Genomic DNA, 26143 nt, shown 5'->3' with positions numbered 1-26143 from the left:
CGATTGGTCACTAGGCGGGATGCCTGTGACCCACATGGAGCAACTCAAAGAAGCCCTTATCGCGGAACTACAGTCACAGTAGTCAGGATTGATGCGTTGGTGGCTTGGGCAAGACCGGCGTCAAGCCCGTCTTTCCCTGCTGGCACCACGAGGTACGCGGTACGCAGGCAGGCACGCTGCTCTACGCGCTAGTTGGACCGACCTGCAGGTTCATAGCATCAGCGGTCCAGACTCTCGACTCCCTCCACACCTCGTCACTCATCCTCGTGACCTTTCCTCTGCGAAGCGATTGGCCGGAGGAAATGCCGAAGGTGCACAACAGGGACATGATTGGATTCCTGATTTTGCGTTTCCTTATTTGATTTTGATTCACGATGAACGACTTGCTCGCGATTCAAGCTCCGGTTTAGGGAGTGCGGCTGGGCGGTCCGTGACCATTCACAGTTCAAGCCGCTCTCCACCGCCGGATCGCCGACGCATCTCTTTGAGCTTTGGGGGCATGATTCTTACAGCTCATTGCTGTCAGGTAATCGTAAAATGAGAGCTGGCCTGAACGGATGAGATGCTCGTGAAATGATGCTCTCCCAACGGTATTCCGAAGAAGCTGCGAGTCGGTAGAAGAAGCCCAGCGCGAGATGAAAAGCTTGCGATCTGCACTTGACCCCACGATCGGCCGCGTGTCCGTGTCGCTCTCGAGCGTGATTTCTGGGTGCAGCGAGCCCTCGTCGCTTTGGAACAAGCTGGCAATTCTGTCTCGAGATTCATGTAGACGCAAGAGCCAATCACCGCCGATCAGCTGCAATCACAGAGTTGAGTGGACTCGTCGAGGTGTTGAGGCTGCTGAGGTCCGACCAGTGGTGACTCCCGTACGAGAGCGTGCGCGGCTGACCCCGCGAGCTCAGCTAGCTCGCACACGCCGTGTGGCTGCGCCGCGCAAGCATCAGCATCGTTCGCATGAATCCGCCTGGCGGTCTGCAGCTATATAGCTGTTGCTGCTACGCGGCTGCTGCTGAGTGGAGATCGAGCGGTGAGTGGAGACTGCATACACCCGCCGTATTCACGATTGCCTTGTCCACTCACTGGTGACTCTGCGTACGTGACTCCACCATTCCCCTCTCGTCTCGTCTTGAAGTCCACCTTTCGGAGTTTTGAGGGAGCGACTGCTGCGAACAGCAGCACTCTCAGCGTTACCTCTTCGCACAAAGTGCATGCTTCCGGTCACCCACACAGCCTGCGATCGTCACCACTTCTGGCTCCTTGCGCTACCTTTCCAGCTCTCACTCTAGGTTTCAGGAGCTCCACATTCCTGAACCAAGATGGATGGGGATGATGCGTTCACGTCCGTGACGTGGGACCGCAGCGATGATGCTGCCTTCAATCAAGCGGGCTCCAGTCTTCCTGGCTCAAGCGGTGGAGGCAAATTCACCACTTCGGAAGATGTCTCCTTCGGCTCCAGCCTTGGCCCAGCCGGTCCGGCAACCCCCGGCATCGACGGCATCACACGACACGCGCTTGCACCTCTCGCGCGAGGCGCCTCCGAGGGCGACGGAGAAAGACCCAAATGGCAAGGTTCCTTGCTGGTGCAGGTGTGTGAACCTAGAAGGGAGAATGAAGGCACCAAGGAAGCATTCATCAGCTACGGCATCAGAGCAGAGGTGAGCCATGAGCAGCATCTCGACCCGTATACGCTCAGCAGCCAAAGTTGATCGCTCGTGCCCTACCTCTGCTGCCCCCGCAGACGAATCTGTCACATTTCACCCGGACGCGACTGACCACACGCAGGAGATTTCAAGATTTCGTCTTCTTGAGGGACAACCTCAAGCGGGATTTTCCGGCCTGTCTAGTGCCACCCTTGCCTGACAAGCATCGTCTTGGTGAGCCGATCTAGAGGTGGTGTTGCGCTCAGACCTCACAGCTGACGTCAGCGTGTCCCTGCAGAGTATCTCACTGGCGATCGCTTCAGCGTCGAGTTTATCGAGCGCAGGCAGGCAGAGTGGGTGTGACCGCGTGCAGGTCATTGTATGCACACGCGCAAGGGCTGACACATTTCGACTTGATCTCCTCTGCAGCCTTCAACTCTTCCTGGAGCGCACCTGTCGACACCCAACATTGCAGCGCGCACAGCTTCTCCGGACCTTCTTGGAATCTACGGAATGGGTGAGGGCAGCGCGCAGTGCTGCAAAAGTTCTTTTTTGGGTTCTAGCTTACCAGGTTCGACCTCGTACAATAGCACGTGGACATGCACACGCATGTCAGCTCGACGCATGGCAGACAGTCGAATGAGAATCATTACTCTGGACCAGGCGGTGGACAACCAGGAGGCCTCTTGGACGGCTTGACGGACACCCTGCTCAATGCATTCACCAAGGTTCGAAAGCCAGATGAGAAATATGAAGCCATGAAGGACAAGCTGGAGAGGCTTGAAGAGGGGCTAGCTAGCACCGAAAGGGTCGTCACGAGGGCCAGGGCGAGACATGGCGGTGAGTAAAAAGATCAAGGTGTACATTTGTTTTGGGACGCTCAAGCTGTCTCGGAACATCTGCTATCGTCCGCTCACACGTGCTGATGGTTTTCAGGACCGCCCTCCCTTACTCCCCATGAAACCAAAACGCCTACATTTGCCTCACGTTTCGGGCTCGGCGTTTCGTGGGATCCCTCATCTTCCTCTCGGTCGCCCGCGTCCTCTCGCACACGGCCTTCCAAACTGGCTCCAATATCCACCGCGTCGCCAATTGCTTCCAAATCGACGCTCAAATCTCCCCTGTCGTCCCCTGCACTCTACTCGCCAAATCTTGGCGTTGATTCTGAAGACCTCGCCACGGACTACGAAGACCTTGCTGGCGCGATCGAAGGTCTCGGCTACTTGGAGAGCGGCATCACAGACCCTCTAAATCGCTTCGCTGCAGCCAACATGGAATGGTCTAGAATGCAAAAGCAGCTCGTGAGTCTGTGCATGGCATTTGGGAATCATGTGGTGTCGCGCTAAGCCCATCGTGTTTGACCTCCTCGATCTGCAGGCTTCTCGGTCAACTGACGACTTGCTGTCCTCGGTACACGCTTTGTTGGCGTACGCGTCGTCTCATCGCAATCTCCTTCGACTCAGAGATCAGAAGCAGCTGGACTTTGAAGAGCTTACGGATTACCTCTCGGGCGTGGTGACAGAGAGGGATCGCCTGGCATCCTTGAGCAGCCCGCACGGTGCAGGACACGGGCATGGTGGGGTTCGCGGACCAGGCATTGGAGGCTACTTACGCGACAGATTCGACAGCGTGAGGGGCGTGGACGAGGAAAGGACGCGTGTGCAAAGGATGCAGAGGCTGGATGGTCGTATCAACGAACTGCAAGAGGCAGTGACCACCTCGCACGATGTCAGCGTCGCCTTCTCTCAGCAGGTGGCCAGAGAACATACGGTCTTCACAATGGCCAAGGAGTACGAGATGAAGGAGCTACTGGGAGATTTTGTGGACGGTCAGATTGACATGTGGAAGAGAGGAGAAAAGCTGTGGGATGAGCTGCTGGATAAGTGGCCAGAGGTCGATGCCTAGAAAGCGTCTGGACGCGCTCTCTGCTGGCATGTCTGTGAGACTACTTGACCTATCAGGCGCAGGCACAAATTCATGATGGATTCGCCATGCCGCTTCCTCACGACTGTCAGATTGATCAAGCAGTTGTACCAAGTGATGATGCTTCCTTTGATGGTTTTCCTCGCATGTAATCGAGCAGATTGCAGATCCTGGCTGGACCCGATGACCGACCGGCCTCGGCCATCGGAGCAACGCGCGCGCGCGCTGCACGCTATCGGACAAGCGCGGAGGCGCGCCCGACCCCCGGCTAACTTCTCGAGGCGTGTCGTGCGGCTCGAACTGTCACTCGCTCGCTCGCTTGAACTCCGTGACTTCCTGACCTATCCGAGGACGCGCATTTCAACCTTCGGCCTCTCACTGCGCAGCCCTCCCTACTCTGACATCCGCCATCGCACAACACCGAAGTTCATTGAGTTGGGCTGCTGTAGCGGTTTCCACCTCAACACGCCTAACGGCTTGACGTAGCTCATCACTTGGAAGGCAGGATTGAAAGGCAAGAAGAAGGATGGCGCGCCTGCCCGCTGCCAAACATTCGCCGCCAGTATGCGAGACCGACGAAGCGTCAGGCCATGGTCAGACGGCCACTGCTGAGCAGCAGCGGTCACAGGGCTCATCTGCCTTGCACGCGGACCGCCTGACAAGCTCGAGCCTGGACAAGGGCAAGGCGAGAGAGGTGGATGACACGCACACGAGTGCAAAAGGGAAACGAGCATTGGATAAGCAAAGCTTGGACTATGTCCTGCGCAGTGGTGTGGCAGGTGGTGTGGCAGGGTGTGTGGTGAGTCAGTCCGAAAGGGAGGCGGCGATAGATTCAACGATGATTGTAAAGGTCACTAGGACTAGGTAGAGGTCTCGACGAGCGAGGAGAGCGCAGCTTTGGGGAGAGTGCTGAACGCAGCTTTGACCGCCAGAGGGTGAGACCAAGCAGGCTAGCTCCGTTGTGTGGTCCTCTGCAGGATTCGAAGCGCTGTTTGCGCTCCGGGAGGCGGCTTGCCTTGGGTCGGAAGGGTGCGGTGCGGTGCGGTGCTTGGGGTTATATCGGGCCCTGTTTGTCTGATCCAGAGACCACAGCATTGCAATCGACCGAGCATCTCACTATTACCTCTGAACGGCGCCCTCTGAATCCGAAACTCTCCGTGTATGCAGGCCAAGACAGCGATCGCTCCCCTGGATCGGGTCAAAATCCTCTTCCAAGCACAAAATCCAGAGTTCCAGAAGTATAGCGGTAAGTTGGCAGCGCGACCATCTGCTTGATCGTGTGAATCCTCACACCGTTGCTCGCCGCGCGTCTACACCTCACAGGTAAATGGACCGGAGTGTTCACAGCTGCAGGTTCTATTGTCAGAGATCAAGGACCCACAGCGCTCTTTCAAGGTCATTCTGCTACACTGCTGAGGATATTTCCCTACGCTGCTATCAAGTACATGGCGTATGACAGGATGCACTTTGTGAGTCGAGCTCGACGATCTCTGCTCTCCGATTGAGAAGGGTGACCTCATCTGTGCATCTCTGTCACTTCCTTGCAGCTTCTGATGCCAACGCCCGAGCAGGAGACATCGGCTCGCCTATTCCTTGCAGGCTCCACCTCAGGTGAGTGGGAGGCCTGTGCTGGCTATTGCCGCTCTTGGAGCTGCAGCAGAGCTGATACTTTCTTGGCGGGGGGATGCAGGGGTGTTGTCTGTCTTCTTGACGTATCCGCTCGAATTGATACGGGTGCGGTTAGCATTCGAGACGAAGAGGAAGAAAAGTTCAGGGTCGCTCATGCGCATAGTGCGAAAGATCTACACCGAGGGGAGCACCGAGGCGCCTTTCTCAGGAGACGCGCGTCGAAGAGCTGGCCGGCCTGGAGCTGCTGTTACGAGCTCGTCAGCAGCAGCGGGAGCTGCGAATGTCGCTGCTGGTACATCGGCGCACGCAGCAGCGTCGGCTGGCTTGACCACCAGTGCTGTTCAATCACGAGCCATTGCAGCCGGAGCAACGGCTGCATCGCCAGTGCCACCAGCCCCACCGACACCGACAGTGAAAGCAGGAGCAGCTATGTTAGCACGCATGCCACTCTTGAAGTTCTATCGAGGCTTTAGCGTTACAGTGCTCGGAATGGTCCCATATGCAGGAACATCTTTCCTAGTCTTTGGGCGGTGTAAAACGCTGCTTCAAGGCGCATTCCCACAAGAATCTCCGAACGAGTCGTCATCATTGAGAGCGAGAAGAAAATGGTGGTGGCCTTCCAAGACGATGGTGGATCTTAGCGCTGGAGCGCTGGCAGGCGCAATCAGTCAGACCGCTGCGTATCCCTTTGAGGTGATCCGGAGGAGACAGCAGGTCGGAGGAATCATAAGGCCGGGCGCCATGCTGGGAATGGGGGAGACCGCCCTGTGGATCTGGAAAACTTCGGGATGGAGAGGATTCTACGTGGGCCTTAGCATCGGCTTCCTCAAGGTGGTTCCCATGACCAGTATATCGTGAGTCCGCGGGCCTCGAGCGATTGCTCGCTTCGCTGTGCATCGTTCAGTACGCTCATAGCGCCTTGTGTGCTGCACCTTGCCCACTCAGCTTCGCGACGTGGCTCAGCATCAAGCGCTTAATGGGCATTTGAGATCTCACTTGCCCTGTCGGCCTTTGCACATGTCTGCTGATCCAAGCCAAGCTGGTGGCTTCTTCCACCGCGACCTGCAAGGCGGCATCAGCAACCACGCGATTCGTCAGCGCACCTGCTCGGAACGCTAGCATACTCGCATACTTTTGATAGATATAAGAGCCGATCTAGGCCAAGACGGCCGCACCAAACTCTTGGCGGGCGAGTCGACCATTGCACATACCTCAAGACACAGTCTCACGCTGGAGTAGCATTGATAATGGTATAGCAATTTGCACAGGCGACCCTCCAGAGGCACTAGTCGCACACCTCAAGGATAACCAGCTGTGCGTTGGTGAGCATGTTCGGCAGCAGCCTGGATGATCTTGCTGGTGATGATTTGGAAGATCGGGAAGGTAGCGCTGTCCCTGTACCGCTGTATTATGGTTCTGCTCAATGCCGTGCCTGCCGGTGTCGAGCTCTCGGCTGCTATTGCGGGAGGAGCGACGTTGGACAGAGGAGCGAGGGGCCGAGTGATCGAGCTGGTAGACTCGGCTTGCGCTTGCGCATCCTCTTTGGTCAGCTGCAAATTCTCGACTTCCTTTGCTATGCTGTTTCCGCTGCTCGGATCGTTGAAAGTTGGCGCCATGGGGCCCATCTTGGCCTCGTGCACAGCCTTAGTCGCTTCTTCCTTAGCATCGTCCAGAACTCTGACTAGGCCCGGGTCGATGGGTATCCTGCCCAAGAACCTTAAACCCTCCCGGCCCGCAAGTGCTTCTCCACCGCCCTTTCCCCAGACGTTGGTGCACTCTGTACAGTGTGGACAGACGTAGCCGCTCATGTTTTCCACCAGACCTAGCAGGGGAAGATTCACCTTCTTCGTAAAGTCTAGCGAGCGCAAGTTGTCGGCGAGAGACAGGGCTTGTGGCGTTGTCACCATGATGGCGGAAGGGTTGAAGTGGTGCAGATACTCTAGAAGTGATATATGCTCGTCCGATGTGCCTAGAAAGGCGGATCCAACGCGAGTGTCAGAAGTGATGCGGCGCTGTGAAAGTATCGAGCAAGTCCTCGGCAACGTCTGACTCACCGGGCGGAGTGTCGAGGATGAGGTAATCCAATGGACCCCACCGCACGTCTCCTAGGAACTGTTTGATCATAGCGTTCTTCTTTGGTCCTCGCCACACCACGCTGTCATTTTTGCTTCTCAACAAGAATCCGACACTCATCACAGCCAAACTTTGTTCCCTGTCCGCATACACGGGCACCCAGCCATCTGAAGATTGCCTGACCGCTTGTCCGTCCAATCCAAGCATACGGGGTATAGAAGGTCCGGTCAGGTCCACGTCCAGCACCCCCACCTTGTTCCGAAGACCCGTAATGGGATCCGATTGAGAGGCGAGCGATAACGCCAGCTGTGAAGTGACGGATGACTTGCCCACGCCGCCTTTGCCAGACAATACGATGATGAGGTTCTTGACGTTTTGAAGCCGCCGAGCTATCTTCGGATCCGGAGCCGGTGTGGCTGAGGCCGAGCCCGAGGTGGCCGGCCCAGCAGTGCTGGTTGCAGCAGACATTTGCGACAGGTTTGATTGAACGATGAGTGAATTTGTGTGGGCAAAGCGAAGACGGCGGTAAATGTGGCAGAAGAAGGAGAGGCGTGGGAGATGATCAAGAGACAAGCAGCACTTCTTCGGCAGAGCTAAACTCCGGTCCTGGCCGGGCGAGTCTCGAGTGTGAGTGGAGCAGGACTGAGGAAGCACGTGAAGGGGTCGGTCGGTCGCTTCTATGGTTGCAGCATCATGCATCGCATAACATACATGCGCTCAAGCCACAGGGCCGCCGGCGCGTTGAACAGCCCACTCACTGACATGTGCCGTATATACCTGGCTGTTCACACGCAGATAGCGGCTGGCGCTTCTGCGCGTACTCAAGATTCAAGTCGCAGTGTCAGTCCAATCTTTCACTTCGCACCTCCACACCACGCCTGCCACACCGATACTACATCCACGCCTATGCATCATACGCTGCCTGTCACATCCATTCGCACGACTTCGCACGCCGCACACACAAGGCACAGCGCGCTGCGCTATTGTACGATCACCACTGCAATCCACAAGCTTCCGAGCTGCTCTCACAACCGCTTGGCAATCTGAGCCCGCAGTCGACATAAGCAAACCTGGTCAAGCCTTTGGCCGAACATCGTTGCTCTGCGGAAGCAACGGCGCAAAGCGAGCATCCAACAGCTTAGTCACAATGTCGCTGCCTAAGCGAATCATCAAGGTGAGTGCGCCCGGCACCTCTCGCTCCCTGCCCTCCTACGCGCCGCTCGAGCGCTTTGTGGGTTCTGATGCCTGTGTATGCTCTCTTTGCTCTCATCCGCATTCATCACCCGCAGGAGACGGAGCGCTTGATCTCTGATCCCGCACCGGGCATCAGCGCTACTCCACACGAAGACAATCTGAGGTATTTTGATGTAATCGTCGATGGACCTGGACAGAGCCCCTTCGAAGGTGAGCAGACCCGCAGCCTCAAACCCTGCTTACTCAGAGAGCGAGGGAACAGGTGATGCCGCAGGGGGTCAAGGCGCTAGGGTGTATCCGAAGCCCCTGCACACTTAATCCTGGACGTGTGCTGGGCGTGGTGGAAGTGCATGCAAAGCTGCTCAGGGTGTCGATGTGCCAACAAGTTTGCCGGAATACACTCGTAGCGATCTTTTGCACCTCAGAAAAGTCGTCTTCGACAGAGACAGGGCTGTCTCATCTCTGTGTGTCAAGCCCAAAGCCCGTTGCACAGCTGATCGGCGCATCCAGCGCGAGCGAAACGATGCCGCACCTCCGTTGTGCCAATCTGACTGGACTGGTGCTAACTCAAGTCTCCCTCTCGCGCGAAATAAAGGCGGCAAATTCAAGCTTGAGCTCTTCTTGCCGGAAGAGTATCCCATGGCGCCACCCAAAGTCAGATTTTTGACCAAAATCTATCATCCCAACATCGGTCAGTGACTTCGGGTTCCCCAGCAGTGCACTGGGATCACCTCATTCGCACTTGCGCTCGCGGCCGCTGATACGCTTGCCCGTCTTTCAACTCCTGCGACTGGCCTTCAATAGATCGATTGGGACGAATTTGTCTGGACATTCTCAAGGGTGAGCATGCGCGCGCCCTCCGTTGCGTCTCCCAGACTCGCACAGCGAAGGGTAGCGTAGGTCTCTGAGTAAGATGACTGACTCGACCCCACTGGTATCTTTGACGACTTTCCTTCGCGTCAGATAAATGGTCGCCAGCTCTGCAGATCCGAACCGTTCTGCTATCCATCCAAGCCCTCTTGTCTGCTCCCAATCCCGATGATCCTCTCGCCAACGATGTTGCCGAGCACTACAAGACTGACGAGAAAGCGTGAGTGCCGTTCCATGCGAGCCAACGCGTGAATGCGTTCTGACACGTCTCATGCGACACACTTCTTGATCCTTCGACAGGGCGATCGAGGAGAGCAGGAGGTGGACACAACAGTATGCGGTCCCCAAGTGATTTGCACAAGCTCCTGCGCTGAAAGGCACCGCCACCAAAGCCGAATGCAGACCGGAACGCGTCGGCCAGAGCACCAGCAGGCAGGCCTGATACATCCTTACTGCCCCACCACGATACGGGCGTACACGATCAGACATGCACGGAAACGATGATGGCACACAGAAGCACGGATACTTGCTGAGAGGCACGCAGTCTGAAACTCCCAGGTGTCTTGCGGCATTGCTGAGGTTTTGTGTTGACGCATTTGTAAACGTGGATACTCTGCAATGCTTCGCAAGGCATAGCTCGTGTCTTCCTACCGGCCAAAGCGCCTCAAAGACTGCGTCACTCTGATAGTTCGTAGACAAAGAGAGACTTGTGCGGACGTACAAACAGGTATATATGTGGTACGTAGAAGCCGTCATCAGCTCGGCAGGATGTCCGTTGCTGCGCACACTCGTCCCCTTCAAATCCGAACAAGCTGGGGCGGCGGGCACATCGTCGACGCACTCACGACTTGTGTTGATGGCTTCGTTGAGGCAGAGCATCCATCAGATGGACCGAGCGCAAGCATGCCATGTTATCTGGTCGATACGTCGATATTTTGAGTCATGAGGATCGAGCTTTGAAATGCGCGGACGCTGGCGTGTTACAGCAATCTTGAATCAACAATCAGGTGGGCTGATCTGAGTCACGTGCGAGCCCCGCGTCTGCGTTCGGCCGTCGTGGAATTCACGATTCATCAAGTTCAAGCTATAATCACACAACAGAATAGATTGACGGGGGCCCTCCACGCAGCTAGATGATGCGGACGCACGCGTGCACATAGCTGCAAGAAGAACTTTTGACCGAAGCGTGCCCTTTACTCACGACTTCGGGTGCTGCCGCGCATGCATGCGCGCGCGATGGGGTGCTCCAACAGGAGCCGTGAATCGTGAGAAGCTTCGCCTTCTTCATCCAGCACCGGTATTCATGTAGCACTTGCACATTGAGAAGAGCTCCTTTCAGGGACACATTGGTCTCTGTTTAACCTACCGCACCAATTCTTCCTTCGCGTCACTGCACCCCCCATCCCCTTGCTCGCTCTCTCCGCGCGATAGAGATTTCAGCATGGCCAACACACCTCAGGCTCACGTAGCCATCAAGGATGCTCTGAACGAGCTCGACGACAGGCGCATCAAGCGCATCAAGCCTTGTGAGTCACAACGATGCGCAGATATTGGTGGGCGGAAGGAGTGTGTGTACTCGTCAAAGATGGCTCTCATCATGAGCAGACTTGGCGGCTCACACACCTTGTCTCTCTCTCTCTCTTGCTCGCTCCCACTCCTTGAAGTGCTCCCTCCTCAGATTCTTGTGGAAGAGTACCCGCTCTCCATCACTGGTGCTCAGACTGTCATCTTGGGACGCAAGCACGCAGACGCTATCGTCAAGGGAGAAGATGATAGGCTGCTCGTCATCGTCGGCCCTTGCTCTGTGCACGACGTTAGGGCTGGTATCGAGTACGGTGAGTTGCGCGTGCACGAAGGAGGAGATGCAAGGGAAAGGCTCGTCAGCTAAAGTCACAGCGATGGAGGAACGACTTGCGCAATGTCTGAGGCGCACATTCACCCGCATTCATCCTACAGCCAAGAAGCTGAAGGCCTACGCGGACGAAGCCAGGGAGGACCTTCACATTGTGATGCGGTGAGTGTCCAGCATGTCGCACACACGCATCCCAACACGTGTACTTCCCTTCATCTAAAGCATGTGACTTGTGCATCCGCTCTCAGGGTCTACTTCGAGAAGCCACGCACTACTGTGGGATGGAAGGGCTTGATCAACGATCCCAATCTGGATGGAAGCTACCAAATCAACAAGGGACTGAGACTGGCCCGTGGATTGCTGCTTGAGGTTGCCAACATGGGCTTGCCGGCAGGAACCGAGTTTTTGGATACCATTAGCCCTCAATACACAGCAGACTTGGTTTCTTGGGGGGCGATCGGGTGAGTGCGGGGGCGGAGACTGGCGCTCGGTAGGCGATGATGAAGGCGACTTCTCGCCGGCAGGACGAGGTGCTGTGAAAACCGTGCAGACAAGCGAACCCCTTCAGGCATTGCTGACCCTGCCGCACCTTTCTCTGCCCTGAATTTTGGCAGTGCGCGAAGTGAGTGTCTCTTGTGCGGCGTGTGATGTGAGCTGTGCCGCTGACGTTCGCGTCGTCGTTCCATAGCGACCGAGTCCCAGGTACACAGAGAACTCGCATCGGGTCTGTCCATGCCCATCGGCTTCAAGAACGGCACTGACGGCTCATTGTCAGTAGCGGTAGATGCTATCAAGAGCAGCTCGTCTCCGCATTGCTTCTTGTCGGTGACCAAGCAAGGTTTGTCCGCCATTGTGGAAACGGAAGGAAACGACTCATGCCACGTCATTCTTCGAGGAGCCAACAGCGGTCCAAACTACTCGCCCGAGCACGTCGCCACTACGACCCAGAAGCTGAAGGATGCCAAGCTGCCCGATAGAATCATGATCGACTGCTCTCATGGCAACAGCGAGAAGAAGCACGAGAACCAGATCAAGGTGGTTGACAGCCTTGTGCAGCAGCTGTCGGACGGAACGGAAAAGAGCTGGGCCATCGTTGGTACGATGCTCGAGAGCAACCACGTAGAGGGTGAGTAGGTGGACGGTAACAGTGCGCCATCCTGACTCGTGCTGGCCTTGCTGAGACCGGTGCCATCTCTTCGTGCGCCCAGGCAAGCAATCAATCCCAGCTACTGGGCCCGCCACGCTAAAGTACGGGCAGAGTGTGACGGACGCATGCATCAACTGGGACACCACTGTAGATGCTCTGAACAGGCTGAGGAAGGGTGTTCAAACCCGCCGGCAGAAAGCCCCGCAGCACGGACTGTTGCCCCTGGCCCCTAATGGCGTCAACGGCGATGGCAAAGGACCCAACGATATCTTGCTGAACCCTACACAGGCTCAAGGCGGATTCAACGATGACGTGCTGGCCACCCTCGGAAAGGGCGCCTGATACACTTCTTCGCGATTGGTGTGCCAGCTTCTACGCCGTTTTCGACGCTGCCCAATGCTGCTCTTCTGCCTAGCTCTCTTCTAAAATCCGTCTACTTTCGACATTTCAAGCGCCGCTTATCTGGTGCTCAGAAACAGACCATGCTCGTCGTTGACAAAGCTTGTGTCCCCAAAAGCGTGCAGATTTACTCACGAAGAATATGACGCCACCGCGCGCCGTCCATCCTTCACTCGACCCATCCGCGGCCGCTTTAATATATAAGTATGACATGACTTGACAGCACATTGGCACGAGGTGCGATGCGGCGGGAAGTATGATACAAGCGACGATCTTTGGATCGTCTGGGGTCCCAATTTAGGTTGTGCATCGAAGGATCTCGCGAATTCGGCACTCCACGATGCAAGACCTAGGATCAGTAGTCGTAGTCGTATGCCTGAGGACGCTGGCGACCGAGTGGAGGTGGCTGGTAAGGTGGGAGCTGACCATTTCCAGGACCCGAGTTAGGAAGAGGATATCCACGGGAAGGATGCGGACCAGGTCTGTGCTGCTGATGCATCTGCGTAGAGTCTGGGACAAAGCTTGGGCGGGGCGGAAGTCCAGATTGTGAAAAGGTCTGCGACCCAGGTGGAGGCCCACGAGACTGCGGGTAGCCGACTTGACTCGGCCCGGCGTTTGGGCCCGCATGATGCATTTGGCCGCCTCCATTCGCCAAACCCATGAACGCTCCCGCTCCCGCTCGAGGCGGGGGTACCTGCTGCTGCACGGGATGTGGGTGACCCCATTGACTCGTGTTTGCCGGCCCCATTCCCTGGCCGTGGGAGATGCCTGATGCTCGAGATGGATTGTTGAGCGGATGCATAGATACGGGATCGGCAAAAGCCATGCTTGTGGGGGCGCCATTAGCCATGCGAGGCATGCCGGCCTGCATTGGTTGTAGCATGGCGACAGGCGGTTGGGGTGGACGGGCAGGCGGAGCGTGCGTTCTCTTCCGACCCTCACGCAATTGCTGCCTGTCTATCTCCTTGGAAGCCTCATAGCGTGGCAGGCTGCGACAGCGACGGACAAGGTCTCGGGTCAGCACCACTCGACACAGCCGGGCCTGATGCTCAAGAAGACTCACGAAGTCGGCAGCGCAGGGTAAGGAGTTTGCCAGAACCATTCGTGTTGCAGGGCTTCTTCTGCCGTCATACGCTTCCTTGGATCCAGCACTAAGAGTTTGTCGATAAGGTCTGCTAGCTCTTGTCGTCTGACAAATATCAACTTCCCAACGTCAGTCCTTCCCCTGCCACCTCCAACTGAGGGAGTCCTCAACTCACACGTTGACCGGTCCCTTCGTGAAGTGCTCAATCACCCGGCGAGGGTGATTACCAAAGTCATGGCGGCCTGGCTCCTCATCGGACGAAGGTCGGCCATCAGCTCTTGCATTCCTGACACCAGGCAGGCTATTCCAGCCGGGGTAGTTCTTCTCGTTTGGGGAGCCACACAGCTGTGCTATGAGCTCGAGCTGATTGATCTCTGAAGTGCCTTTGAACAGGGGTCCCTTGATGACCATTTCGGCGAGGATACATCTGGCAGGGCGAGCGTGCATCTGATCAGAAGAAGCGCGCAATGATGTGCTGAGCCTCTTTGCGACTTACCCCAGACCCCACATATCGATGGGTGGGCCATACTTTCGCTCGCCAGCCAACAGTTCCGGCGGCCGATACCACCGCGTGACCACCATCTCCGTGTACGCCTGAGCAGCATCACCACCCTTCCACCCGTCCCGCTTCCAAGCATGTCCCGGATCTCTGAAAGGCCGGGCAAGCCCAAAGTCTGCGATCTGCAGCTGGCCCTCGTTGTTTATCAGGAGATTTGCAGCCTTCATATCTCGGTGCAAGATCTTATTCTGAGAGGCACGCAAGCCCGACATGAGCTCATCCGCCCATCGTCACACTATGCAAATGCGAGAGGACTTACCTGATGCATGTAGAGCGTTCCCTCGAGAAGCTGCTTCATGTACAGCTTCATCTGACTTGGCGTGAAGCTGATGGAAGGGTTCTCCAGCATGCCATTCAAGTCATGGTCCATGTAGGGTTCGATCATGTAGATTTCCCTTGGTCGGCGGTCAGAGAAGCGTCTGTATGCCATATCTATGACTGGCACAATGGCAGGATGAGACAGGCGTTTGAGCAATTTGATCTCGCGTATAGCCGTCAAAGGAAACTGCAAAGACGGTGTAGGTAGCAGGTGAGCGTCTATCGATTGCACCACGAGCATCGCTCCGACTCACGCCGTCCTTCTCATCGTGTATGGTCACACGCTTCATGGCGACATCGTTGCCTGTCACCTTATGCTTCGCGCGCTCGACGACTCTGCATCGAGTGAATTCGATCGTGAGCAAGGGAGATTGAACATGGCTAGAATGCGGGTCCCCATGCTGTCACTCACCCAAACGTCCCTTGACCAAGTTTTTGACCCACGTCGTACATGTCAACGGGGCTACAACCCTTGAAAATGCGGTGCTCCAAAGGGACCGGTTGAGCTCTGTTGCGGCGTCGGACTCGCTCGCTGACTGTAGGCGGCCCACGATCGACATCATCGTCCTTTGGATGCCGATTGGGGGCGTCTCCGTTGAACAAAGCAGGGCTGAAAGAGTCAATGCTGCTAGCGTTGGTTCTGGACGTGTGTGCGCCTGTTCGCCATCCACTTGTCCGGGCACCGACACTGCGAGCGCCCGTCAAAGTAGAAGGGACAGCGCTCGCATCCCGCATCCTAACGTCGCCATCTTCATCGACTAGCGCTAGAGGCGCCGGTGGGGAGGGCAGTAGCTCAGGCGGAGGTGGCTGCTCGGAGGGCGGAGGTGGCGTTGCAGGTGGTGCGGGTTCGTCTGGCTCCTGTTGCAGATCGGGATCCCCCGAGCTAGGGAGATGATTTTTGTTGTGCGTCTTGTTAGACGAAGCAGAAAAGTCTTGCAAGCTGGCTTTCGCTTTCAAAGAGATGGACGACGCTTTGCGAGAAAGAGTTCTCTCTGGTGAGTCGTGGCGCCGCTCAGCACGTTGCCGCGATGAATCGCTCTCCGCAACCTCGCGATCCACTCTACGAGCTCCCCAGGCCACGTCCTCTCCCTGCCCCCTATATTCGTCGTAGTAACTTCGATTCGAGCGATCTACGCGATGAGGAGTGCCATGCCTCTGCTCTTGACGTCTGAAAGTGTAGGCATCATCATCCCGATAGGAAGGAGAGCTCGGTCTGCGACGTCGGCGCAAGTTGAGATCCTCGTCTTGATAGTGGGGTGACCTCGACCTGCGCGCATGAGCATTTCGCTCGGACTGCAAGCTCCTCTCGTTTCGTGTGAGTCGACCTTCTTCCGGGTGAACAATGCCTCGGCGTCGATCGCTGCGCTCTCGATGATGGTCCGGGTACTCGCGTTCCCTTTCACGTTCCCTCTCACGGCGATGCCATTCTCGGTCGTAATTGTCACGACTGTGCCTCGAAATGTGGCGATCCAAGACACGATCCGCATCTCTGTCGTCTTCATGTCGCCTCCTCTCACGATCATACCCTCCTTCTAGTTCTTGTATGCGACTATCTCTGCCAAGACCTGCGTCGTAGCGATCTCGATGTCTGTCATGATCCGATCGGCCGTTCTCCTCTACCCGACGGCGCGAGCTTCGTTCATCACGATGGTTTCCGTAGCGTTCTCGCTCTGGTGTCCAGCGATCGGTGCGATGCTTTTCCGACTTGAATTGATGGTCCGCTCGCCTCGGATCCCCCCTCGAGTGGTGGCTATGCGCCGAAGGAGACCGCGAGGCTTCTCTACGCATTCGCTTAGAGCTGCGATCATACTCCCAAGAATCGCGACGAGATTCAGGAGCATGATTATCCGCGTAAGTGCGAGCCTCGTCGTGCAATGCCTCCTTGGGAGACTCGTTGCGGGGACGCCTTGCACTCCTGTGAAAGGAAGAGTCAGTAGCCTTTGGACTTCGATCACCTGCTGATCTGGATCCATCAAGCTTTTCTGGTCCTTGTTGCTGCTCATGACTCCCCGCTGGTCTCATTGGTGTCCGTGGCAGATAAGGTCTGCTCGAGCGATGCTCCGGTGCAGGCGCGGAATGCTCATCTTCCTCCGACAGCCTTGCCGCACCCAACTGTGATCGCTGCTGCGACCGCTGCAGGTCAGATGCTTGCCAAGAAGCCCCATTGGCGCTTCCTCTGACATTGAAGGAAGTTGGGCGGCCGTGGGAAGGAGGCGTGATTGCGCCTTCCTCTGATGCGTCGTCTGACCCTTCCTGGCGTGTGGCTTGGGAAGTTCCAAGGATGTTGAGCATTCGAGAGTCGCTGCTTGAGCCGCTTGGCCTGCCTCTTTGAATCGCTGACATGCTTTGTATGCACGATTCCTTACTGTCTACGGGGTTCTGCACGTTTCTGGCGAAGCTTTTGCCTAGCAAGAGTGGAAGAGAGGAGACCACCGGTGTGCAAAGACGAGCGCAGCGCGAGTGACTCAGAGGCAGGTTGTGCCCTCGTGCGGGGCAAAGAGAATGATCCTACAGCGCGCTTCGGCGGCCGTTGAAGGCGATTGTCTCTGTGACGATTCAGAGACTTCTGCGAGCGACGATGAGTACTCTGGGATGCCGGCAAGGATGGAGGGCCAAAGATGCGAGCAGCCTTGCGAACGAGAGGTATGCGGACGACACGATTCGGTATAGACGTGTGATATGGCCTCGGATCTCCGCCACGTGATGCGCGCTCATCGCACCGCCGATCACGTGCCGTGATTCGAGGAGGGTTCTGCGTCCCACCATGCACCACGGCCTGTAACAGCACAAACCAGTCAAGACTGACCCTCATATCTGCACACGCCGCCCTGAAGTGCTCAAGGAATCAGCGCTTCCAAAGCAAGGCAAACTGTTCACCCACCTTCACCACATCGTAGCAAGTCATCATATTCAAGGAGCACACCCATGCAAACGACGTGTTGGCCGACTTGATCGACTCAAAAGCGCGCACCCTTGTTGCGCCCGCATCCGCTCCGACCTCAGGACGAAGTGCGGTATCATCTCCTCCAACGTGCTTCCCTTGCAAGCAACCTCGTCTGAAGCTGCTAACACATCGTCGATTGCGCCACAAGCTGCAGCCAGAATAGCAGCAAAAACTACTTCAAGACCGTACGCCTCGCGTAGCCAGCAGCACCAGCTGACTCTGTAGCGTTCCCGTTTCGAGTACGCAGCCCGAGGGTGAGCATCTAGCTCCTCTTCTGCTCAGCAATCGTCATCATGGCTCTCGCACCTCTCCATGATGCTGAGTCGAAGGAAACAGGCCGATCTGGATCGAGCGTCAAGACGGCGTCTTTCGATGTGCATTCTTCATATCAAGCGCATCTCGCATCCTCCGCCGACATGCCCATGCCCATCGCCGCCATGCTCAGCCTTTGCGACCTGATATCTATGACATCCGTTCAGACGACCACGGAGCTCACCACACTGCTCAAGAAGGCTTCCGAAGAGCTCAAGGATGCTCTGTCTAATCCTGTTCCTGCGACGGCTGGCCTGGATCTGTTTGCCAGATTGGTGGGCGCTATGGCTTGGGGAGATCGAGAATTCGAAGAGATGAAGAGGGACCTGATTGCCGTTGCCAGGGAATATGCGGGCAAGACTGTGCCCTTGTGTAGAGACGTCATTGCAAAGAGGGCTATGTCATTCATCAAGGACGACGCGGTAAGCACTTAGTCTCGTCTTCACCTCTGCTCTATGCGTTGTGCTGCTACTGAACAAGACAAACGACCTATGGCTCGCACTCACAGGTGATCCTCACTCACTCTTACTCGCGGGTAGTGATGCACATCCTCCTAGCAGCTGCCGAAGCTGGCCGACGTCCAAGCGTTTACGTCACAGAAGCCCGACCTATGGGCTTGGGTATCAAGACTTACAACGAGCTTCAAGCGGCCGGCATCCCTTGCACGGTGGTGTGTGACTCCGCCGCTGCATACATCATGTCAAAGGTGGATCTCGTACTGGTCGGCGCCGAGGGCGTCTGCGAGAGTGGAGGACTGCTCAATGCGGTCGGAACATTGCAATTGGCACTGATTGCAAAGGCCAGCGATAGACCCTGTTACGCGGCTGCGGAGAGGTGAGTTGCTCGTGCTCAAGCTCGCTCAGACACACCTCGAGCCGCTGAAGCCCGGTCGCTCGCGCGCTCTTGCAGCTTCAAGTTCTTGCGAGTTTTTCCCCTTTCTCAGCACGATGTGCCGACATCGAGACGGCACATTCTGCCATTGACTCCGCCCGAGGCACCATCAGACGCGAAGGGCTCGGCGAGCGGAAGGATAGGTGGCGGTGCCTCGGAGCACCGCATGACACAAGCCATGGAGGATCTGAATCCCTTGGTGAGCTCAAAAGCGGCCTCAAAGATTCGTGTGTGCCAGCTCCTCATCGATCCTAACACTACGCTTTCACGCCAGGTGGACTACACACCGCCACATCTCCTCGCTGCCCTCTTCTCCGACGTCGGCGTCCTCGCAACCAGCTCGGGCGTTGGAGACGCGCTCTTGTCGGTGTATGGTGGAGCGGACTAGTGCTTTAGCCAAGACACAAGAGCACAGTCCGCAAAATGGAGCGTGTGCAGCCCCTTGCGTGTCTGGGCACGCGACCTCGAGAGCTTTCAAAGTGCAAAAGAAAGTGTCATTGATTCGCGAAGTATGTACAATGATCTGTCCTCCACCCCGGCAGCTTGGCATCACCTCAAGCTTGAGGCTTTTGAGAGACAAAGAGCATCATGGGGGTGAAGAGCTTGGCTTTGCCTCCCGCTACGAGCGCCTCAGCAGCCACCTTGAGAGACTCTCCGACGTCGTAGGTACCCTTAGGTGCGATGCCGACAGTCTCCAGCACGCGAACAGTGGTCTGCGTAGTGACTTTGCCGACCCAAGTCATACTGTGTGCAGGTATAGGGTGGAGCTGTGAGCACCAAGCTTCTTTCGCAATTCTGCCCCACGACCCCACACCTAGCCACTCACCGCCAGCACATGAAGATGTCCCACAGAGTCTGCACCTTGCGAATGTCGCCTTCCAAGGGGTAGTACCAAGGGATCTTGTCTCCGACATCTGCCAAGTCGACGTCCGTCTCGATCTGGAAGCCGACCTGCTTGAGAGCTGATCGAGCCGCCTTGATTGGTCTCATCTCTGGAATTCCATCTCCAACCTCGATACCGTGTGCGATACGCTTGTGCTCGGGGTTAGAAGCGTCCCACGCGTCGGTCATGCACCACTCATACAGGCCGAACTGAAGGGTGGGGGTGGAAAGGGAAAAGGAGAGTATTTGATGAGCGACATGGCCTGCTCAGACAAATCGCTCACTTGCTTGACTTACGTATCCACCTGGCTTGAGGACCCGGAAAATCTCGCCATAGATACCTTCCCAGGACGGGGCGTGGCAAGTTGCCTCGATGGCATACACAGCGTCGAAGCTGTTCTCACCGAATTGCTCTCTTAGCTTCATGAAGTCGCCCTTAGTGACTGTAAATGATGTCTACCGAATCAGTGCTCTCTCTCTTTAGGACAGCACCAGCGCCTCCAGCACCACCTTGCAAACTCACACGACACTTGCTTCTCCAGACCAGCCTTTTTGGTATACCTGTTGGCGCGCTCGATCTGGTAGTCGTTGTTGTTGAGGCCAACAATCTCGACTCCGGCAAAGCGAGCAATCTCCCTCGCAGGTCCTCCAACACCACAGCCTACATCCAGGACTCGCATACCGGGTTTGAGGTGCATTGCAAAGGCTAGGTAGTGTTCGTGTCGTGCGATAGCTTGATAGAACGCTTCCCCAGGGTAGTAGCGGGCGAAGTGGAAGTTTTGACCCCAGCCGTACTCGTACAGGTCAGTGGCACCATCGTAATAGCCTGATAAGAGGGCGCAGAGCTTCTGTCAGTGGATGTTGCGGTCTGGACGCTCTAGCAAAGTGAAAAGGAGGCATGATGGCGACGCTGTATGCGGCGTCGATGTAGCTTAGCGAGCAGCCTGAGACTTCGACACGAGAGTTGAGCGCATACAAGGGGTACCTGTTGCGCTTTGGCCAACAATAGCCACTGCGGTGGCCCACCCGCCCTGCAGCACTGCACTTGCTCCCCTGAAAGACATCGGACAGCTCGAAGATGGACTTGCCGAGATACTCACCGTTGACGACGCTGGTGTACTCGCTGAGGCGATTGTCCTGGTCCGTCTTGCTGTCCGTCTTGGAGTCCTTCTGCCAGAAAGCGGTGTAGTTCTTGATGCCGTCCAGATTGCGGACGTTGGTAGCGGTAGGAGCCATGGTTGCAGGTATCGGGTAGTGGTGAGCGGGTGAACAGAGCTCTGAAGATGTGATCGTCGCCGGGAGGACGGGTGCGATGGTGGTTGAGAACGAGAGAATTCGAGTGGCCCTTGGGTGTGAAGTCAAGTGTGTCGAGCCCGCTTTTGATGGAACGACGAGCGAGATCGTCCGATTTGCAACCTTTCAATATGACCTGCTTGCTGTGCTCTGCTATGCTCCGCTCTCTGCTGCTGCATGATGTGCGCTGCAGCGCGGAACACACCTGCCAAAATTGGCTGCTCTGTGCTGCTGCATGGATGTGCTCGTGCACGCGAGCTTGGTTAGCGTCACGGGGAAGAAGATCTGAAGCTCGCTGCACAGGCACTTCGGCAGTGTGAGAGAGTGTGAGCATTTCTCTACGTTGACCAAAATTCGGGCCGGCCGCGCGGAATATTCGCGCGCATCCATCATCGCGGGCTCGAGCGATGTTCCGTTCCTTGCTTGCGATCGCATCACGTGATCCTGGCTGTATCGGCCCTCTCGCCATGCATGCACACCGCCTCACCGGCCCCTGCCGCCGATGGTGCGTCTCTCGACGCCATTTACACACGCTGTCTGCAGCTTCCGCAACCATCACAGATGTGCGGATGGCTGGACATCGGCAGCCACAAGTGACCAATTTAGTGCGGTCTCAGCCTCCATTGACCCCTCCGCCAGCTTTGCCTGCCTTGCACCCGGACTCGACCTAGCGACGCGCCGGCCCGTCTTGAGACATCATCGTGCAAAAAGATGACGGCCCCAATTCAGTCCATCACCTTGCCCTCGTCAGAGACTCGTACAAGTCCATCACCTAAGCATACTGTCTACGCTCTGCGCGTGGCTCTGCCAGTCCGCAGCTGGACAGTCTGGCGTCGTTACAGCGAATTCTTAGCGCTTCATACCACGCTGAGTAGCTTGGGTAATCCGCCTGCTGCTTTCCCACCCAAGCATGCGGCTAGAAACACCATCCGTGCCATCGGTTCCTTAGGCGGTCTCTTGAGCCGCGAAGCAGCCGTGGCACGCACGAACAAGCCAGCAGAAGATGAAGAGACGAGAGAGAGGCGGGCCGGCTTGGAACGGTACATGAGAGCAATCCTCAGCTGTGCCGACTCGAGGTGGAGACAAGCACCGGAGTTTGCCACATTTATCGAATTGGCGCCTAGCGACAAAAAGGCCCTGTCTGTAGCAACACCCGCTTTACCCAGCCAAGATGCCTCGGGCTCCGGGAAACCAGGGTCGCAACGCATCACAGCACCGAGGCAGCCTTATGTGCCAGGGTCGTATGCTGGGCAAGCCCCCAATCGGCCGCATCAAGGCGCGACCAGCAGGACGTTGGGTGCCCCGCCCCCGCCAGTCGAGACTCATCAGACACGGGCTCTAGATGACGAAGGACTGGTCAAGCTGCAGCAAGGACAGATGGACTCGCAGGATGCTCGCTTGGGAGACTTGGCGGCGGTGCTCCGCAGACAGAGGCAAATAGGCTTGGCTATCAATCAAGAGCTGCAAGAACAAACGGATATGCTGCGCGGACTAGGAGAGGAAGTGGATCAGGTGGAGAGCAAGATGACGGGCGCCGAAAGACAGATGGATAGGCTGTGATGGCTTCAACGCGCATGTCTTTGGCCCGCATCCGCAGCGCCAGACCCACTCGGACGGCCGACAGCGCATACATCTCGCAAACACGAATCATGCGAGTGGCTTGCGCTCACTCGCACTCTTGAATGGGGCTCAACTCACGTCACTCGTCAAGACAGAGGCGTGCAGTACTCGCACGGTTTACATTGCTGACCCCGAGGTCATGCACCAAATGAAGCCCCAAGGGCACATAATACCTCAAGCTCATCTCGCTTCGTCCGCCCAAATTAAGCTCAAGGCCTGCGGCTTTTGGGCTTTTTTTACCTGTCACTGCCAGCAGAAGGATTCATGAAAGGAGAAGATGAAATGCAACAAATGGGGCGTCGCCGCCGTAGACCCTCTCGTTGAACGCGGCAGACGCGAAGATGGCGGGAATGAATCTGGATTTGCGCGAGATACCCTTGGCCCCAACAGCTGAATGTGTGCGAAACCCGAGGAGATCGTTCGCGGAGGAGGATTGTGAGCGAGGTTTTGGTGACCTCGCATCGTTGGATCCGGGGCGAAACGACCGTCCCTTGCACTCGCATTAAAGCCACGACTGCTGCTTCACATATCAACGCTATCAAGGCTGGGATACATCAAAGCAGCCCCTTGGGAGACGTTCTTGTACTGAGAGTCGACAGCCAGGGTTCATCTGGTACAAGACCTCCAGCTCGACTGCGGACCTCTATGTCATCCCGCTCTTTGCCAAGATGTCTCTTCCGAGCGTTCCGAAGCATTTCGTCGCCGATCGCAACCCAAGCGCGTCCGTCGAGGAGCAGCACACTCAAGATCCGCTCGAGAAGATCCGCCAAGGAGATGCGATGGGGGACGTGCACGCTGCAGCAAGGTCTCCGGAGCCTGCTACTCCACGCGATTGGGGCACGCCAGACAGGAACATGCAGCCAAATACGATGAGCGGCTATTTCGCGCCCGGCATGTACGAGACAAGAGCAGAAGAAAAGAACGAGCGTCATGCTTATCTTCGAATGATGCGTAAGATAGATTGTCACCTTCTTCCCCTAGCTATTGCCTTTGCCGTTGCCTTGTTGGATCGAAGCAACTTGAGCGCAGCTTTCGTGATAGGCCTTGCAGACGACTTGGAACTCTCCCGCGACAGCCGTTACAACATCATCAGCTGTAGCTTGTACATCTCTGTGAGTTTTAGAGGTCGAACACCCTGGATGATGGGACAGCCGCCCGGCATCATGGGCTCAGCGCTCGACGCCGTCTCATGATTCCCAATGCCTGCAGCACATGTGCTTCTTGCCAGCGATTGTCGTCTTCTGTCAGCGATACTCAGCTCGATGGTGGCTGTCCACATGCGTGCTCGTTTGGGGAGGCGTCTGCATCGCTGCTGGGTTTGTCAATCACTGGTCTCAGCTACTGGCCTGTAGAATTGTCCTTGGCGCTTTGGAAGCATGTTTTTTGCAGCGCTCCCATTGTTTGCTTTTCATGACGTATGCAAATCGCGAGCTCGGCAAGTGCGTCAAGGTCCCCCACTCGCTCGCTCGAGCTCTTGCTTGACACTGACCCCTCACCTCTACCATTCTGCAGGCGCTTCGCAGTATTTTCGCTATCTGGCGTGAGTATGGCGGCTGTTGTAGACATTTCTAGCCGCAAATTTGCATCTGATCTGCAGAATCGAGCTCATGGTCTATCTTCGGTGCAGCACGTCATGTCTGCTTTCTCTCCGTAGGTCGAAGACGATACTTTGCCCGCTCTGCTTCGAATAAGACTGACGGGTCGTCCACTCGCTCGGTCCGTCTAGCCTTCTCAATGAAGCGTTTTCCCGCACTCCAACCTGGGGACCCACTCACAGGTGGAGTTGGATATTCATCTGGGCGGGGTGAGAGTTCTTCGCGCGGCTGGCCAGTACAGCCTTTCGAGACTGACAGGGAGATGCGCGTATTCCCAGTGTCCTCACCGTCATCGTAGCCGTTCCCGTCCTGCTTTTTGTCGGCGACGTTGAGACGGCTCCCTGGCTCACCGAGCGCGAGAGAGACATGCTCGCTGGCAAGACGCATAGTCTCACTCAAGTTCCGTGTGCAGAAGCAAAGAGCAAAGACGTTGAAGTCGCTACTCGACATCAACGTGGTGTGCACCTGGGTGCCGGCGAAGTGCTCACCATCATGCGGGAGCAGCGCCTCCTCTTTGCGAGCACTGCTCTTTTTTGCACTGCTCTATTTCCTGCCATTCTTCTCGCCTACTTTTTGCCGATCATTCTGGTGGATGTAGGATTCTCGGGAGACGCAGCTCTGATCATGTCCGCTCCTGTGAAGTTGTCTGGCCTTGCCGTGGGCCTTGCGTCAGCTGTCATCGCCGATCGATACCGAGCAAGGCTGGCCGCTGTCATGACAGGCAATGTGGTGAGTGACTCCGCATTATTGTTTCCGAGCCTCTGCGAGCTTCGGAGCTTAGATATGCCAGCCACGTTACGGCAGATCACGAGCATTGGCCTTGGCTTGCTTCTCTTTGAAGTGTCAAAGGTCCGATTTGGAGGCGCTTTTCTGGTCGACATTGGTGCAGCGATCAGTGTCGCTAATGTACCTCCATTACAAGTGAGCCCTCTCGTCGCCTTCTCAATCATCCGCCTGGACCAGGTCTGACGCCTGATGCCGTATTCTCCCTCAACCGACAGGCCGCCAATTTTGCAGATATCAAGGTGAAGAGCGTTAGCGCTGGATGGTGAGTGCTTTTCGAAACCGAGCGCAGCCTACCAGTCGATGCATGGCAAGCATACTGAGCTCTTTCTCGTGTTTCCGCTCTGGACAGTCTCACGCTGGGCTCTGCTTTAGCGGGTATCGTGGCTACCTTGGTGTTTCGAACTCAAGATCGTCCCAAGTTTTTGCTGGGACTAAGCTGGGGTTTCGCCACTCAGGTACGACCAGCAGTCAAAAGCTCGTAGAGAGACGACGTGCTGACGTTGTCTCAAACCTGCCGCCGTCACGTAGGCCCTCTCGCTCCTTCTTTGCATAGCTATGATACTGTACCTCTCGCACATGAATCGCCTGGCTCGGCAGGGTCTTGTGATCATACAAAGCAAACGTGAATTTCGGTACTCCTTCTGATCAAACACTAGTCTCGCAACGAGCAATCGTATGCGTGCTATCTCACCTCATGTCTTGACTATACCAACAGACTTGCTTGTTGGAGAAGGTTCTCGGTAAGCAGCCATGCTCCGCGCGAGAATGCGCGGGAGTGGACGTCGGGGACGTGGTTTGCGATTTTGGTTGGTGGGGGTGTGTATGCGCGCGCACACAAGCTTTACTCGTCCTGGATGAGTGAGACGCAAGCAGCGCATCGCTGCTTGTCAGCCTGCCATACTCTCGATCTGATGCTGACGAGAGAAATCAACTTTCCCCCCTCCTCCTTATCACACCACGCCATGCTAGAGCCGTCAAAGTGAATAGGACGACTGAGGTTCTTCAGGCGACCAATCAGAGGGAGGCAAGAGAAGCGAGCACTTCTGAGCTCTAGGGCGGTGTCCCGACCTTCACGATATGATCAATCGCGACAGCGGAGGATCCGCAATGAGCAAACGCGTGAGCATGATGC

At 56.4% G+C, this 26143-nt stretch overlaps 11 protein-coding genes across 11 annotated transcripts; 7 read left to right on the top strand and 4 right to left on the bottom strand.

Moving 5' to 3' along the window:
• Positions 1-1026: 1026 nt before the first annotated feature.
• Positions 1027-3634, top strand: IE81DRAFT_320754 (hypothetical protein). Its single transcript, XM_025513127.1, has 7 exons — positions 1027-1655; positions 1739-1874; positions 1939-1993; positions 2070-2157; positions 2231-2480; positions 2577-2941; positions 3018-3634. Exons 1-7 carry the CDS (start codon positions 1317-1319, stop codon positions 3543-3545), a joined length of 1761 nt encoding a protein of 586 aa, XP_025372301.1. The 5' UTR covers positions 1027-1316; the 3' UTR covers positions 3546-3634.
• A 253-nt stretch (positions 3635-3887) lies between these two features.
• On the top strand, positions 3888-6487 carry IE81DRAFT_320752 (mitochondrial carrier). Its single transcript, XM_025513126.1, has 6 exons — positions 3888-4362; positions 4731-4809; positions 4887-5032; positions 5111-5174; positions 5254-6046; positions 6138-6487. Exons 1-6 carry the CDS (start codon positions 4090-4092, stop codon positions 6178-6180), a joined length of 1398 nt encoding a protein of 465 aa, XP_025372300.1. The 5' UTR covers positions 3888-4089; the 3' UTR covers positions 6181-6487.
• On the bottom strand, positions 6430-7896 carry IE81DRAFT_339722 (P-loop containing nucleoside triphosphate hydrolase protein). Its single transcript, XM_025515582.1, has 2 exons — positions 7247-7896; positions 6430-7161 (listed from the first exon to the last, which is right to left on the bottom strand). The coding sequence occupies exons 1-2, from the start codon at positions 7731-7733 to the stop codon at positions 6491-6493; spliced, it is 1158 nt and encodes a 385-aa protein (XP_025372299.1). The 5' UTR covers positions 7734-7896; the 3' UTR covers positions 6430-6490.
• A 126-nt stretch (positions 7897-8022) lies between these two features.
• On the bottom strand, positions 8023-8563 carry IE81DRAFT_230879 (hypothetical protein). The gene is made up of 2 exons (XM_025511122.1): positions 8530-8563; positions 8023-8439 (listed from the first exon to the last, which is right to left on the bottom strand). The coding sequence occupies exon 2, from the start codon at positions 8325-8327 to the stop codon at positions 8094-8096; it is 234 nt and encodes a 77-aa protein (XP_025372298.1). The 5' UTR covers positions 8328-8439; positions 8530-8563; the 3' UTR covers positions 8023-8093.
• Positions 8034-10078, top strand: IE81DRAFT_320749 (putative ubiquitin-conjugating enzyme E2). The gene is made up of 6 exons (XM_025513125.1): positions 8034-8439; positions 8555-8669; positions 9055-9150; positions 9264-9299; positions 9423-9549; positions 9630-10078. Exons 1-6 carry the CDS (start codon positions 8413-8415, stop codon positions 9679-9681), a joined length of 453 nt encoding a protein of 150 aa, XP_025372297.1. The 5' UTR covers positions 8034-8412; the 3' UTR covers positions 9682-10078.
• A 399-nt stretch (positions 10079-10477) lies between these two features.
• Positions 10478-12940, top strand: IE81DRAFT_320748 (putative 3-deoxy-D-arabino-heptulosonate 7-phosphate synthase isoenzyme). The gene is made up of 7 exons (XM_025513124.1): positions 10478-10855; positions 10994-11164; positions 11286-11343; positions 11430-11642; positions 11796-11803; positions 11870-12307; positions 12390-12940. The coding sequence occupies exons 1-7, from the start codon at positions 10771-10773 to the stop codon at positions 12668-12670; spliced, it is 1254 nt and encodes a 417-aa protein (XP_025372296.1). The 5' UTR covers positions 10478-10770; the 3' UTR covers positions 12671-12940.
• Positions 12941-13667: 727 nt separating this feature from the next.
• On the bottom strand, positions 13668-15165 carry IE81DRAFT_283206 (Pkinase-domain-containing protein; the record flags this gene model as incomplete). Its single annotated transcript, XM_025511560.1, has 8 exons — positions 13668-13716; positions 13791-13906; positions 13989-14060; positions 14103-14238; positions 14308-14558; positions 14630-14875; positions 14943-15024; positions 15101-15165. Coding segments are annotated over 8 exons (1017 nt in total), but the record flags the coding sequence as incomplete, so codon positions are not given.
• A 2351-nt stretch (positions 15166-17516) lies between these two features.
• On the top strand, positions 17517-19306 carry IE81DRAFT_230684 (nagb/rpia/CoA transferase-like protein). Its single transcript, XM_025511121.1, has 4 exons — positions 17517-18366; positions 18453-18778; positions 18854-19034; positions 19110-19306. Exons 1-4 carry the CDS (start codon positions 17926-17928, stop codon positions 19221-19223), a joined length of 1062 nt encoding a protein of 353 aa, XP_025372294.1. The 5' UTR covers positions 17517-17925; the 3' UTR covers positions 19224-19306.
• Position 19307: 1 nt separating this feature from the next.
• IE81DRAFT_320745 (hypothetical protein) lies at positions 19308-21286 on the bottom strand. The gene is made up of 5 exons (XM_025513123.1): positions 20818-21286; positions 20241-20543; positions 20015-20160; positions 19662-19927; positions 19308-19579 (listed from the first exon to the last, which is right to left on the bottom strand). The coding sequence occupies exons 1-5, from the start codon at positions 20951-20953 to the stop codon at positions 19390-19392; spliced, it is 1041 nt and encodes a 346-aa protein (XP_025372293.1). The 5' UTR covers positions 20954-21286; the 3' UTR covers positions 19308-19389.
• A 251-nt stretch (positions 21287-21537) lies between these two features.
• Positions 21538-22771, top strand: IE81DRAFT_230550 (hypothetical protein). Its single transcript, XM_025511120.1, has one exon. It carries the CDS (start codon positions 21722-21724, stop codon positions 22568-22570), a length of 849 nt encoding a protein of 282 aa, XP_025372292.1. The 5' UTR covers positions 21538-21721; the 3' UTR covers positions 22571-22771.
• Positions 22772-23298: 527 nt separating this feature from the next.
• IE81DRAFT_339716 (MFS general substrate transporter) lies at positions 23299-25854 on the top strand (the record flags this gene model as incomplete). The annotated part of the gene is made up of 10 exons (XM_025515581.1): positions 23299-23581; positions 23612-23742; positions 23840-24069; positions 24143-24280; positions 24357-24434; positions 24504-24954; positions 25030-25146; positions 25227-25273; positions 25361-25466; positions 25540-25854. The coding sequence occupies 10 exons, from the start codon at positions 23299-23301 to the stop codon at positions 25654-25656; spliced, it is 1698 nt and encodes a 565-aa protein (XP_025372291.1). The 3' UTR covers positions 25657-25854.
• Between the last annotated feature and the right edge of the window lie 289 nt (positions 25855-26143).

The sequence above is a fragment of the Ceraceosorus guamensis genome, assembly GCF_003144195.1.
Source record: "Ceraceosorus guamensis strain MCA 4658 unplaced genomic scaffold IE81scaffold_7, whole genome shotgun sequence".
Classification (NCBI taxonomy): domain Eukaryota; kingdom Fungi; phylum Basidiomycota; class Exobasidiomycetes; order Ceraceosorales; family Ceraceosoraceae; genus Ceraceosorus; species Ceraceosorus guamensis.
Note: the sequence above shows the minus strand (reverse complement) of the source record. Positions and strands in the feature narration are given on the sequence as shown.